This window comes from Delphinapterus leucas, chromosome 11, assembly GCF_059928025.1.
Source record: "Delphinapterus leucas isolate spDelLeu-1000000601 "Yukka" chromosome 11, BTC_Dleu_Yukka2, whole genome shotgun sequence".
Classification (NCBI taxonomy): Eukaryota; Metazoa; Chordata; class Mammalia; order Artiodactyla; family Monodontidae; genus Delphinapterus; species Delphinapterus leucas.
In genome coordinates, this window is record NC_143139.1 from 66,570,004 (window position 1) to 66,585,143 (window position 15,140).

Sequence of the window (15,140 nt, forward strand, 5' to 3'; positions counted from 1 at the left end):
GAACTTGTATATGCTCAAAATATATTGTTTTGTGGACTAAGGTTTTTTTCTTTTCTGGGTGGGTATAATTGACATTTAACATTGTATTAGTTTTAGGGATACTACATGATGATTTGATACATGTATATATTGCAAAATGAATACCACAGTAAGTTTAGTTAACATCCATCGCCACAGACACAAACATTTCTGTTTTTTGTCTTGTGACAACAACATTTAAGGTCTGTTCTCTTAGCAACTTTCAAATTTGCAATACAGTGTTGTTAACTATAGTCACCGTGCTATACATTACATCCCCACGACTTATTTATCTTATAACTGGACGTTTTTACCTTTTGACCACCTTTATCCCTTCAACCATTTTGCCCATCCCCCCAACCCCTGCCTCTGGCAACCACCAATCTGTTTTCTTTAATCTATGAGCTCAGTGTTTTGCTTTTTTTTTTTTAATATTCCACCTATAAGTGAGATCATACAGTATTTGCCCTTCTCTGTCTGATTTATTTCACTTAGCGTAATGCCTTCAGGGTCTATCTGTGTTGTTGCAATTGGCAGGCTTTTCTTTTTTATGGCTGAGTAATATTCCATTGTATATATGTCCCACATTTTCTTCATCCATTCATCCACTGATGGACGTTTGGGTTGCTTCTATGTCTTGGCTGTTGTAAATAACGCTGCAGTGAACAGTGATCATGGGTGTGCAGGTATCTTTTCAAGATAGTGATTTAGTTTTCTTTGGATAAATACCCAGAAATGGAATTACTGAATCATATGGTAGTTCTATTTTTAATTCTTTGAAGAGCCTCAAAAATGTTTTCCATAGTGGCTGCACCACTTTACATTCCCACCAATAGTGCAAAAGTGTTCCTTTTTCGTCACTTCCTTGCCAACACTTGCTATTTCTTGTCTTGTTGACGATAGCCATTCTAACAGGTGTGAGATGATACCTCATTGTGGTTTTGATTTGCATTTCCCTGAAGATTAGCGATGTTGCGCACCTTTTCCTATACCTATTGGTCATCTGTATATCTTCCCTGGGAAAATGTCTGTTCAAATCCGCTGTCCATTTTTTAAACAGATTGTTGTTTTTTTCTATTAAGTTGTATGAGTTCTTTATATATTTTGTATATTAACCCCTTACCAGACACATGACCTGCAAGTATTATCTTCCATTCGGTAGGTGGCCTTTTTATTTTGTTTGATGGTTTCCTTTGCTGTGCAGAAGCTTTTTGGTTTGATGTAGTCCCACTTGTTTATTTTTGCTTTTGTTGCCTTTTATAGATTGTTTTTTAAACTAAATATTTGGCATATTCTTTGCATGGTTCCAAGCACATTTCTGAATGTCTTTGAGGAAGATAGTTTTACATAGTGCCAGAATGTGTGCAGTAAGAGATCACATTAGCAGTGGATCATTAAAGTTGGGATATGGTGTCCATCCTTCCCCCTTCCCCACTGCTTCTTCAGGACTTAAATTATTTGAGGTCACTAAATTCTTATGCAGGTTGAAAGAGTTTGCCAGAAATTTCTCATTAACAGGGATGCCCTTTGGCCTTCCTCTCACAATTTGCTGTCTTTCTCTTGAAATAAGTCCATTATTAAAGTCATTTTATTTTTAAAAAGTTATCGACATGAAAATTTTAGGATTCACGAGGAGTCTTATTAGATGTTTATTGTCACTGATGTCACTGAGAGCACAGGGTAGCAGATGAAAACCCAGTTTATAAATTCTGCAAGGAGATTCAAGACAATTAAATGGGGACTGGCATAGACATACCATGGTTTTTACTATCCGAAAGTAGATTGTTCCTGTGAAACCTTTTGCAAGCCGAAATGGCTTAAAGCAAATAAGCTATTACCTGAGGGCACATCTTGCTAACTGGATGTACCAGATAAATCAAGATAAAGTGCAAATGCTCACAGAAACAGTTTAAAGCAATGGCAGTTTGATGCTGAGTATAGCTCCTGGGGAAGGAGCTTGGTGGTGCCGCTCACTGGGGTACGCACTGCCTCTGTAGATGGCTCCCTGCAAAAACAAATGCTGAACCTATTTTCACTTTTCACCTTTTTTGTAAAAGTGAAAATCCTCTTTGCATGTTTGTTGTTGTTAATGAAAATAGGTACTAATTTAGGTCTTTTGTAAAAGCAAGGCGGCATAAAGTGAGCTTTTGAAAAGCCTGTAGCTAAATGCGATTGAGGCATGCAGAATCCTGTCATACTCCATATTTTTTGGCATGTCTGCTCTTTGTTTTCCCCAGAATCTAAACTATAAAATGAAAGAAGACATTTATTAGATGTCTACTATATCCCATATACAGTGCTAAGTACTTCCACTTTGTAGTCTTATTTTGACCTGACACCAGTTTCGAGAGGGAAGTGTATTCAACCCGTTTTATAGAGGTCAAGAAATTGAAGTTTTGGTTATTGGTATTTAGAGAGGAACAAGAAGAAAAGATACTCATCAAAAGTTATATGCAGAGTAGAACTCCATAGTCCATTTTTTTTAAGCTTACAATATCTGTAAGCATGTTTAAAGGAGATGGAAAGGAAGTCACGTATTTGAAACCTAATGCTGTGATTTTAGTTGTCCATTTAAAGTATTTTTCATCTCTAAGTGTTGTATTCCTATGTTGTCTTGATGATGACCTTAATTTTTTTCCCCCTCTCTTTTGGTTTCAGAGGAAGAACTTGTCTCTTTTTCTCAGCATTAGTTTGTTAACTTTCTGGGGAACTTCCCTTTTGGGTGCCCGTTTATACTGGATGGGAAACAAACCACCAAGCTTTTCCAACTCTGACAACCCAGCTGCTGATTCGGATAGCCTCCTGGCTCGCACACTCACCTTCTTCTACTTGCCAACCAAGAACCTTTGGCTGTTGCTCTGCCCAGATACCCTCAGTTTTGATTGGTCAATGGATGCCGTTCCTCTGCTCAAAACAATTTGTGATTGGAGAAACCTACACACTGTGGCCTTCTATACTGGACTCCTCCTCCTTGCCTACTATGGTTTGAAGAGCCCAAGCGTAGAAAGAGAATGCAACGGGAAATTTGTAACAAATGGCAAGCAGAATGCAAATGGACATAGCTGCCATTCAGAGGTGGAGTACCGGAACTCAGAGATTAAGCCCAGCTTTCCATCCAAAGTAGAAAATGGCATTAAAAATAATGTGTCACAGAGAACACGGCTTCCTTCTACAGAGAACATTGTTGTTTTGTCTTTATCTTTGTTAATAATACCCTTCGTTCCTGCCACGAACCTGTTTTTCTATGTTGGCTTTGTAATTGCAGAGCGAGTACTGTATATTCCTAGTATGGGCTTCTGCCTCCTCATTACAGTGGGTGCGAGAGCCCTTTATGTCAAAGTCCAAAAGCGTTTTCTCAAGAGCTTGATTTTTTATGCTACAGCTACGTTAATTGTTTTCTATGGACTCAAGACGGCGATCAGGAACGGAGACTGGCAGAATGAGGAAATGCTGTATAGGTCAGGAATAAAAGTAAACCCAGCTAAAGGTAATATTTTATTTTATGCTTTTGCCTGCACGGTTTACTTTTTCTGCCTTTTTATATCTTTGCTTCTTGCCTTAAAACACACAGTATTAAGGAAGAAGAGGTTCTTTTACTCAATACTTATACTTTTTGTTTTTTTTTAAGCGAGGGAGCAGTACCATTATTTTAGAAACATCCAGCATTCCATATTTGGAATAGGGAAGTGTTTTCCTATGTTTCTGACTATACTTGTCCAGAGGAATTAGAGCTCCTATTGTGTAAAAATACTGACTATCGTAAGAATTTAGAAAAAGGCTTGGTTTCCACATTCTAAAATACTGGCACGGACATCATCTCTTTTCATCATGCAATGAAAGTCAGGTTATCCCACATAAGTATAGTTCAGCTCTTCTGTTTTCCAAGCCCTGCCTGAGGAAATACCACGAGGCTTACACTGATACCTTTAAAAGATTTGGAGGTAAGGCCACCTCTGAACCTTGACATGGTGTCTATAGGCATCAGTGTGTGTGCGTGCAAGTGTGAGTCACCCTTAGCTTTGCAGAGACTAAATAATCTGGGTATTGCCAAGCAGTTCTCATATTCTTATTTGAACGTCCTTAAGTCACTTAAGGAAATAAACTTTTCACTATACAAGGAGAAGATGGAGCATATTTTTCATTACTGCTTTTGATTTAAAAAATTATTTTAGTAAATCTCAGAATCTATTGCTTAAGTAGAAAGTAGCCTTTAAAGCATAAATGAATAGTCAAAAGCTGTTAATTCAGTGATCTCTCTGGTTTAGGCAATGAATGATGAGAGAAGCTAGAGAGCAGTTGAATGAAAAGAAGTGTACATTTTAAGTGTAGAAATATATCATAGTAAATAGTGCCAAAGAGTCTTGTTCTTCATAAGGCACTTTTTAGTGTTTTATCCTTCAAATTATGGTTGCTTGCATAGCATTTGAACTGGGCTTTTTCCAACACATTTCTGTACCAGTTATTCAAATACTGAATGTGTGAAACTGTTGCTAATGAATGGAATGGCCTGCTGATATGTATCAGGATATATATATATCCAAAGAGCTAGATGCCCCAGAAACAACTCTGACATCCCTATCGATTACCAATTAAGTCAAGAGTTCAGTGAACCACTGCTCATTTCTTTCACCCAAGGGACTAATTGTTGGTACTTATAATGCTTAATAGATTGCAGAGATTTTAATGGGAGTAGAAACATTAAACTTGAGCTAATACAGAGCATAGAATTTCTCAATTCTCTTGGAAAAATTTTTACCATGTGGCTTTTTAGGTAGTGAGTGCTGCACGGCTTATTGAATGCCTGAACCCCAGTCATGCTGTAAAAATTGTTGCAATCAGTTCTCAACAGAATGCTTTTGAGCTAGTTTTTCTTCACTGGTACATGTAAATATATAAAACAAAGCTATGTTGCTAGTTTATTTTCCTGCTGTTTGAAAGAGATACACAGTAAGGAATTAAAAGAAAACCCCAGCATATTAATTTCATCACAGGGTTGTTCTAAGGATTTGTTAAATGTATTGGTTAAGTTTCAGGTTAAGCCACTGTAACAAAGAGCCAAGATAACAGTGGCTTAAATAAGATAGAAACTTTATTCTTTCATGTAACAATCTAAGCCTGTGCAGTCCAGCGCTGATAAGATGGCGCCATGGGTTTTCTGGATCCGTGCTCCTTTGCTTTTGTTCCCTTGCCATCTCAGTAGTGTCACCCTGTCCAAGTGGTCCAAGATGCCTCAGCATCACATCAGCACTTCAGCTAACAGGAAGAGGGAGAGAAAGGACAAATGGTGGGTGTTCCCATTCTCTTTAAGAGCATATCACAGAAATTGCCACACCATGCTTGCTCCCAGACTGTTGGCCACACCTAGCTACAAGGAACGCTGAGAAATGTTATCTTTATTTTGGGAAGCTAAGCACCCAGCCAAATTTTATTACTCTTGAAGAAAGGGAGGGCAGATACTGAGATGCCAGTGTGATTAGCAGTCTCTGTCCCAGAATAAGCAAAAGCATTTCGTAAACTCCTAGATATTTTCCAGCATTAGCTACTGTACTGCTGACACTTGTGATTCCGATTTTGCTGAAGTTATTTTGGTGACATGGTTAAGATGACTGATCATTTCTTCATTCATCCATTCACTCAGTAAAACAATTTTTTTTAATTTATTTATTTTATTGATTTATTTTTGGCTGCGTTGGGTCTTTGCGGGCTTTCTCTAGTTGCAGTGAGCAGGGGCCACTCTTGGCTGCGGGTTTCTCGTTGCAGTGGCCTCTCTTGTTGCAGAGCACGGGCTCTAGGCACATGGGCTTAGCCGCTCCACAGCATGTGGGATCTTCCCGGACCAGGGCTCAAACCCATGTGCCCTGCATTGGCAGGTGGACTCTGAACCACTGCACCACCAGGGAAGTCCCCAGTAAAACAATTATTAAGCATGTCTTTGGTTTCTGTTATATTTCCATGTCTCCTTCTTAGTACTTAAGAAGTGCTATAGTATTTAGGTACTCCAAATTTTATTAGTTAAATGAGTACACAGCTGACCAATAGTATAAATTTTTTGAGACATCAGAAATTGAATTCCTGAATAACGCCCCCTCCCCAACCTGCGCCCCAGCCAGCTGCTTTACTTACAGCATTTGCCGTCTCAGTTGGTGGCAGCTCCATTTTCTCAAAAGCTCTGACCAATACTTAGGAGTCTTCCATGCCTCCTCTTTTTCTTTTGCACCCTACCTCCATTTCATCAGCAAATCCTTTCTGCTCTCTCTTCAAAAGTACATCCAGAACTTGACCGCATTTTACCACCTCCACTGCTAACATCATGGCCAAAGTCACCATCATCTTTCATCAGATTATTACTAAAAACCTCTTAAGTAATCTCCTTGCTTCTATTTTCTTGCCTTTTAGCATGCTTTTGTGAAAGTCGGACATGATGTATCAGGTTATAGGAACTTAGGTAAACAGGCTTAATGTGAGTTTTAATGTTAATCTGGCTCTGAGTTGGGCGTGGGTTTAATGTTTGCTGTAGCTATAGGTGCCAGAGGCATTGTATTTCCCTGGTGTCCTTGTTCTTGTCTCCCCTGTTGTCTTTGGGCTTCCCCAAGAACTCAGAGTCTGTATTTTGCATCTCTTTCCACTGTAAATTCACCATTTTTATAATGGAGCCCTGTGTGTTGGTTAAATGTAGGAGAAGGGAAGTGTCCTCTTATTTGGTAATTAAATCCTGGTGCCTCTGGGCTGTAACCTTTATGAAAGTTTCTTAGCTTTCTCTGTGTCTCCTAATTGGGACAGGAAGGCCAGAGGGGATAGGAGTGATAGGGATGACTGTCCCCCGCAGCTCTGGGTAAGGCCACCCCCCTGGAGAGTAGACCTTTGTTATGGAGGGGGATCAGGGCTTATTTCATAAAATTTATATTTCTCCTCCTCTTGTAGAGCCAGGAAGGCCTGTTTCTTGGCTCTTCAATGTGAGAATGGGGGTCCTTGGAGGTAAAACCCACAAAAGAGTAGAAGCCCCTAAGACTGTGGCCTCCAGGAGTTTCTCCCTCTTACTGAAGCTCTTCCACAACTCAGCTTCCAGCAACTCCTCTCAAAATCGCCAGTTACTTGTTCCTATCAGTTTCTGCTCCAGGTAATCTCATCTCTGCATGACTGGATTTTCCAGTCTCTCCAGATTTCCTGGTGATGGTTTGCCCAGTGACCTCAATTCACTGATGGTTCCAAGAAAAGCCGTTGGTTTTGCAGTTCCTTTAGCATTTTTTTTTAAATTTTTATTTTATTTATTTATTTTTTGGCTGTGTTGGGTCTTCGTTGCTGCACGCGGGGTTTCTCTAGTTGCAGCGAGCGGGGGCTACTCTTCGTTGTGGTGCGTGGGTTTCTCATTGCGGTGGCTTCTCTTGTTGCGGAGCATGGGCTCTAGGCGCACAGGCTTCAGTAGTTGTGGCACGCGGGCTCTAGAGCACAGGCTCAGTAGTTGTGGCGCACAGGCTTAGTTGCTCCACAGCATGTGTAATCTTCCCGGACTGGGGATCGAACCCATGTCCCCTGCATTGGCAGGTGGATTCTTAACCACTGCGCCACCAGGGAAGTCCCCAAGAAAAGCCATTGGTTTTGCAGTTCCTTTAGTGTATTCTTGTTGTAAGAATGGGAGTGATGAGTTCCAAGCTTTTTACATGTCTGAGCTGAACTCCTGCTTCCATTTTTCCATCGTTAGCATCTGCCTGCCATCAGCAGCCCTAATGATCCCTTCGAAACGTAAGCCAGCGTATGGTGTTCACTGCCCCCAGTCCTCTACTGGCACCCATTTCTCCCAAAGTCAAAGCACACAGTCAGAGACTTGACACTGTACATCTCCCAGCCTTGCCTTCACTTGCTTCACTCCAGCCCTACTGGCCCCCTTTGATGTGCCTTCTCTATCCCAGATAAGCCCGTGCCTCAGGGCTTTGGCACTTGTCATTGCTTCTTCTTGGACTGTGTTTCCCAGGACAGTCTCACCTCTACCTCCCTCACCTCCTCTAGGTCTCCAGTCCAGTGTTGCATTATCAGCAAGGTGCTGTATGTAAAACTGTCAACCTTTTGAAAAATTGCAACTACCCCTCTGCTTCTGCCTTGTCTAGCATTCCCTATCCTCTTTCCATATGTTTTTCCCATAACACTTAGGACCATTTGACATACTATATTTTCCATGTTTCTGTGTTTATTGTTTGAATGCATTGTCAGTGTCCATTAAAATGCACGACACAAGAACGCAGGGAGTTTCGCATTTTTTTAATGCTATATATGTAGCGACTAGGACAGTGCCTGGTAGAGAGAGGGCATTCAGTAACGAATACACTGACGAATAAACTTTAGTCATAATCCTTCTCCTGAAAGAGTTTAGAGAACCTGTTTAGAGATAAAATGTACATTCATTAAAGGAAGAGAAAGTGTGAAATATGCTGTTGATACACCAGGTACTGAGGCATGCTCCATAATAAGAGGGATAGAATTGGGAGTGGAGTTAGTTTTGGACTCCACGAGTGCCTTGTGTGACATATGCTTCCATTCTGATGCAAGGCAAAACTTTTAAAATCCAGGTTCCTGATTTTTTCTGTTTATAACATACTAATAAATATAGTTCTGGCTACAGTGACTCCTTTAGCAGTTATGAGACTGGTCATAATCTTCCTTAAGGTAGATTTTTCTAAGTCTGTGATGTTATTTGAGCCTAGCCAAAGATTAGAAACCCTTTAAAGCCAGTCTTATGTAAGGTTGTCTGAGATTACAGTTATTTCTTTGAGTTAGTTTTTCTTTCCCTCCTTTGAACGCCTTTGCAAATTTTGGAGTACTTCAGTCTTCCGTGTACTTTAACAGAATATGATTTTAAGCCTCATGAAGCATTATACATGAAAGCTGCTGCCTTCAGTAATCGGTCCTGCAGACAGCTGCCAGTCATTAACTGATTGGATGCAAATGATGGTGGGTAGAGCCTGTCACAGTGACTGTGTTGCTAATTTATGGTTTAAATCTGGATAGTGGAGAAATGATAGCTGATTTGGACTATGTAAACTACAAGTCCTACCTCATTATGTGGTTGATAATGTCAGGAAAATACTAGACATAGTTGATTACCATAGTATGCTGATTTCACAATAACTCTTTGCATTTTTGTGCTTAGGAAAAAGGAAATTTTCTTTGATGACTGCTTTAATGAGCAAGCCACATAATATTTAAAAGGTTTTTTCTTTTGAAACGTGTGTTTAAAGCACCATTTTTTATAAACTGTATTGATTAACATTTGCTTGAAACAAGCATTTCTTAATTCATTACAAGGTGGTTCAATGTATGGTCACTTTCCTTCTTGGCCTCTGGCCTTATCTAAATCCCCGTGTGTCTTTGGCTCTTACAGAATTTGGCACCACTGATTTCTGCTCTCTAGCTTTCAAGGCCACTCCACAATTTTCACTGTCTCTCATTTTCCACAGCTGTCTCTTGTATGGTTTTGCCTCCTCCCCAAACTGATTCATTCTGCAGGGTTCTGTCCAAAGACTGCCTTCATTTTCCTTTCTCTATAGAATCTAGACCACTACCTGGGATATAGTGCGGGGTCAATAAATGTGTCATTGAATTTCTAAGTTACCTTCCCCATGACTTCCTATATATGTGGAACTTCTCCACCTGGGTGATTTGTCCACATCTCAAACTCTTCACCAGTCTTCCCTAAAACCACCTACTCACTGACTTCCTTAGTGATTAAGGTCAGAAGCAGAGACTAACAAAGTTATTATAGATAAACAGATCAGTGGGCACATATACATGAAAAAGAATAATAACATATAGGCAGCATAGCTGGTGTGCTAAAAGGCATTTACATTTTTTCAAGTTACAGATTAAAAATCAAATCAGCTCTTTAGAATGGTTGGTTTATTAACTCTATATCAGTTTGCTTTAGAGAACATGACTATGCTTTTTAATTGTTTGGAAACAATTTCTTAAAATAATTAGGAACAATGAAGCAGCGTTCATCCAAGGAAAATTTAACAAGAAAACATTTATTTTAATGCCTTTTTCTAATGTAAATATGTGAAATGATAGATATAAAAGATGTGTATATAATGCACATATTTGAAACTCTTAAGGGTGATTACTTACACATCCTATATTCGACGCCTCCTTATGCAAATGACAAATATTGCCCATTTAGATATAGAAAAACAGAAACTAAATAGTTGTTTCAGCCATGCAACATTTGACAATTTTTCTTTTTTCCTGGATTTCTGTAAAATTGACACTTCAATTTCAACTTCACATGGTTGCAGATTTCAAGTAACAAGTATGTGGAAGGAATATCATTTTATGAAGAAAACAATTCATAATTTAAGTGAAATCTAAACCTCTTAAGTCATGTGAAACTTGACTAATTCCTTGTGGATTTTATGGTCTAAGTTTTTGATTACCTCTAATTGACTGTCTTCTTTAACTATGGTAAATTGCAATTAACCAGCTAGCTTTGAGATTGTGTAATAAATCTTATATTTCTTAGCTAATTTGTCATATTACTTCTGAAGATGAAAAATTTTCAAAAGAGGTACAGATTTTTATGAAAAATAACATGAAGCAGTTAAGTCAGGAAGGAAAACCAGTATAATATCTTATCAGATTGGCTGGCCTGAGTTAAAAAGTTGTAAAATACAGATTTTCATTTTTAATAGATATGGTAGGAGATAGCTAGGAAAAAGCCCCCTAAAAGGCTGATTGAGAGAAAAACAAGGCGAAGTGGAATCAGGTTTCCAGAGGGTAAAGAAATTCAGTGTTTCTTCTCAATTCATCTCTTCTGAGTAGAAAAAAGAAATATAAAATAATGGGACTGACAAGAGTAAAATGAAAATGTCTCATTGGCTCAACCAAAGGATTTAAACAAGTAAATCTGCTAAATTGTTAAAGCCCCTTTTAAACATTTGATTCTTGAGGAAATGAATTACGATTGTTTCTCAGTTGAGATAGAGTAAGTCACAGTAGTTCAAAAGCATGTGGTTTCCTTGCCTCTAAGAATGGAGTAACACATAAATCTTTTCTTTGGTTCCAGCTCTAATGGCTGCAAGTACAGTTGTGTAGGGAAGAAGAAAACAAAAAAATAAAACAGACCACAACAGACTCAGTGAAAATGGTCCTACGGTGTTTTACCAGTGAAGTAGGTGACGTACTGCTGTTTCTTTGGGATTATCCGTAACAGAACTTTTAGAATCTTTATGGGTTTTTGAAAACCCTCAAACCTAAAATTAGTGTTGCCTTAGATTTAATATATTTACCAGTGGTTATATTTCAAAGGAACTGAAACTCACATATAATTAAAATAAGTGTAAAGTTACTTTATTCTGATTTCCGTATTAGTTTTGTATTTGATTCTTAAAATGCTCTAACATTTCTTTGCCTTTTTTTTTTTTTTTGCGGTACGCGGGCCTCTCACTGCTGTGGCCTCTCCCGTTGTGGAGCACAGGCTCCGGACGCGCAGGCTCAGAGGCCATGGCTCACGGGTCCAGCCGGTCCGCGGCATGTGGGATCTTCCCGGACCGGGGCACGAAGCCGTGTCCCCTGCATCGGCAGGCAGGCATACTCAACCACTGCGCCACCAGGGAAGCCCTCTTTGCCTTTTTTTTTTTTTTTTTATTAAACATATATGAAATATTTCATTCATTAAGAAATATATACACATACCTCATATTTGAACCACTTAAAGGATACCACTAAAACATGCATTTTGCAGATTAAGAGAAAGCTATTACCAGAACCTCCACCATACCTCTTCTTAATTCACAGTTTTGTTTCTTTCATTTGTGCTCTCTTATGCTAGAACCCCCATTACAACCTCAAACAAGAGTGATGACAGCAGGATTTTTGTCTTATTCTTGTTTAAGAAAGAATGTTTTAAATATTTCACCATTAATTATGTATATTTTATAGGTTTTTCAGTAGACAGCTTTTATCAGTACTTTTATCCTCTTATTTCTAATCTAAAATTTCTTTTTAGGAATTAATGTTGATAATGATATTTTCCACTCAATCTATTTATGTTAATGATTTATATTAATAGATTTTCTAATGTTGAACCTACTTTGCATTCCTGGAATAAGCCCAAAAATTACTTATAATGTTTTATCAAATTTATATTCTTCTAAATTTGTTTTTCACCCATGTCCCTGAGTGAGACTGGCACTTCCCTTCAGGGGGTTTGAGTTTGTTCGGCTTCTCCAATCTGACCTCCCTTTTGAAGCCGACTAAACCCCAAGCCCTTTTCCTCTTAGTTTCACAGACGTACGCAAGGTGAGTACCATCTTCAGAACTGTTTAACCTTCTGGATTCCTGCTTTCAAGCAGTTTCTAAGCTTAGGGATTGCCCTTACTTTCCCATCAATTAATACATTCACTAACAAATATTTTGTAATTTCTGTCTAGCATGTGTTCTGTACTAGGAGGCAATCTCTGAACATCGAGTTTCACTGTACTGTCGGAAAGAGAAACACCTAAGAAATATCCTTCAGTCTAGCATCTATTAAGGAATGGGCTAGCTACGTTAGAAGTTAGAGTTTGAGAATAGAATTGTTGTTTATGACATAGAAGATAGTTTTGAAATTTTAAATTCTCCTTCCACAAGAGAACCAAGTTGCCCAAGTAAGCTAAAAAGTGTATTAGAGCACTGTCTTAAGCAAAATCAAATTACAGGTATTTGACCCTTATAAAACACAGAAGGGTAATGTATATTTGTTTTCTGCTGTAATATAAACTTGCAGATAATGTCACAGATATAGCAGATTTTCAAGAAGACAAACACGTTTTTTAGTTTTACCCTTATTACACGTGCACACCTATGACTGGTGATGGTGGAAGTAAAAGAAAATTCCAGTTAAGTCTCAAGGGATTATGCAAAAATCTGAGATATTCCAAGTCATATAATTATTGAAAAAGACTTGGATGTAGAAGACTGTTTATATATAACTGTATGGGAGAAACAAAGTGTGAGCCCTATTGTTAATGCATATGGGTGTTAAATTAGAAATCTCTCCTCCGTTTAGTTTTAGTTTTTAGTTTCGTGTTAAATTTATTTCTAATTTAAGAATAGGAATATTACCATCCAGGGGGATCTAGTGGAAACATATATGTGCTTACTAAAATATAAGGACCAAACACTAAAAGATATGATTTAAAAATGATAATATCATTTACCAAGTAAGACACTACAATCCAACTTGATTAAATAGTAGAGAGAAACAAGCACAAACAAACAAACAAAAAACCTTGCTCGAGGGCTGGACTCTGTTAGGGGCTTTGTTGTGTCTTGTATTTAGGAGTCTAAATCCCAATGATGTTAGCTGCTCTGAACATTTATTCAGTCACCTTAAACAGCATAATTCAGTTACTCTATGTAAAACACCATGGGATATTATATTAAAACATTAACATCTTTTTTGGGAGTAGTGTAGGCATACATTTTAATTGGGAGAACTTTCTCTCTAGGAATTGGAAGTTTAGAAAGAAGGAACTGGATTAGATATGCAATACAATAGCTAAGAGTCAAATTTTGACAAGAACAGATAACTGAGGTGTCAACGAACTTTCTTTTCAACTCTTTCCCTGGAAGGCAGAGGAAACGTATAGTCTTGTAATGTTTGGAGCTCTGCATATTACAACTGGGAGTTTGTATAATAAAGAAATGCGATAAACTTTTTCTTCTCTTCCTCTTTTCTTTCCTCGGGAAAAAGTAAATTTCTCAAATTATGTATCACGAGACTACCAGGAAGGAGCAGGAGGTCTGAGATATGTTGAGATAATATCTGGTTTCTGGTTTTACTTTATCAGTTGGCTTATCCTTTTTTTTTTTTTTTTTTTTTTTGCGGTACGCGGGCCTCTCACTGCTGTGGCCTCTCCCGTTGCGGAGCACAGGCTCCGGACGCACAGGCTTAGCGGCCATGGCTCACGGGCCTAGCCGCTCCGCGTCATGTGGGATCTTCCCGGACCGGGGCACGAACCCGTGTCCCCTGCATCGGCAGGTGGACCCTCAACCACTGCGCCACCAGGGAAGCCCGGCTTATTCTTTTTGAGTTTTACAAATAAGCTTTGGTGGTTTGCAAAACTGGTATAGAATACCTCATTGCTCTACTTAGTCTGTTTTCGTATTATCTGAATATTTCCCAAGGGCAGCTTCAAGTCGTGTTCACTCTAGTGCTTAAAACTGAATGCTGTTGTCCATATTCATGGGAGTGTTGAAAACAATTTTCAAGTAGAGATAAGTTTCTGGGTTTACATAAACAAAGCATGAGCATATTAATTAATGCTGTTGTCCAAATCCATGTGTTGTGTGTTTTTCTTATCTCCAATCACTATTTGAAATTACTTTTGCTCTTGCAATTCTATAATTAGGAAGCAGTGGCACAAGATTTTAAAAATCTCTTTTGCTTTTACAGTTTAGGACAATAATTTTGAGAAAGTTTTTCCGGGCAGGTGATACAGTCACTAAAGTTCTTTCTGTGCCATACCTTTGGGCTCTGTGGTGCGATTCTAGAACCAGGAGTCTTAAGTGGTACTTTGATCAGAGACCTGCCTTGCTTTGATCATGGCTGTTGGTTCCCAGCTCATGTCTAAATTGAGCCTGGAGTAGATATTTACTTTTGAGGTTTTTAAGTTAAAAGTTCAGACTTAAAGAAGTATATCCTAACCCCGATCCTGATGATTTCATAGGGAAATACAGCTTCTCTGTGGGTTTTAATCAATCTAAAATGTAAATCCTCTGAACGTCAACACCACTTAGGACTCATGGATGGAATATAGGGGTTTATGCCTCTAAAACCACATATCTAGTCATAATTTCTAGTTGGTAATATTTATTAAACACTAATATGTATCCAGTAGATGTGTTTGGTGTAAAAGAGGCTTTAATGGCCTCTGAAAATTCCCTGTTGGGATCCAGTCCAGTTAAGATTAGAGCTTCAGGAAAGTGGGGCAGCCCTTCTCTTTCTCATAGTGCTCAACTGATGTGAGAATGTCATTTTAGTGCATTCACCCTTCCGGTTCTTCCTATTTATTTTACCCCTCTATGTACTAGCTTCCTTCTGCTGTTTGGAAGTAGACTTTCTGAGTTGTACGTTTAAGGCTGTTAAATGAGTA

At 38.6% G+C, this 15,140-nt stretch overlaps 1 protein-coding gene across 2 annotated transcripts in view; it reads left to right on the forward strand.

Annotated features, from left to right (window-relative positions):
• The window catches only part of TMTC2 (transmembrane O-mannosyltransferase targeting cadherins 2), a 398,246-nt gene that overhangs the window by 197,614 nt on the left and 185,492 nt on the right, over window positions 1-15,140 (forward strand). For both annotated transcript variants that reach the window (XM_022552427.3, XM_089921080.1), the window contains one exon: window positions 2,677-3,505. In XM_022552427.3, coding sequence (XP_022408135.1) covers window positions 2,677-3,505 — 829 coding nt within the window. The remainder of the gene's footprint in view (window positions 1-2,676; window positions 3,506-15,140) is intronic.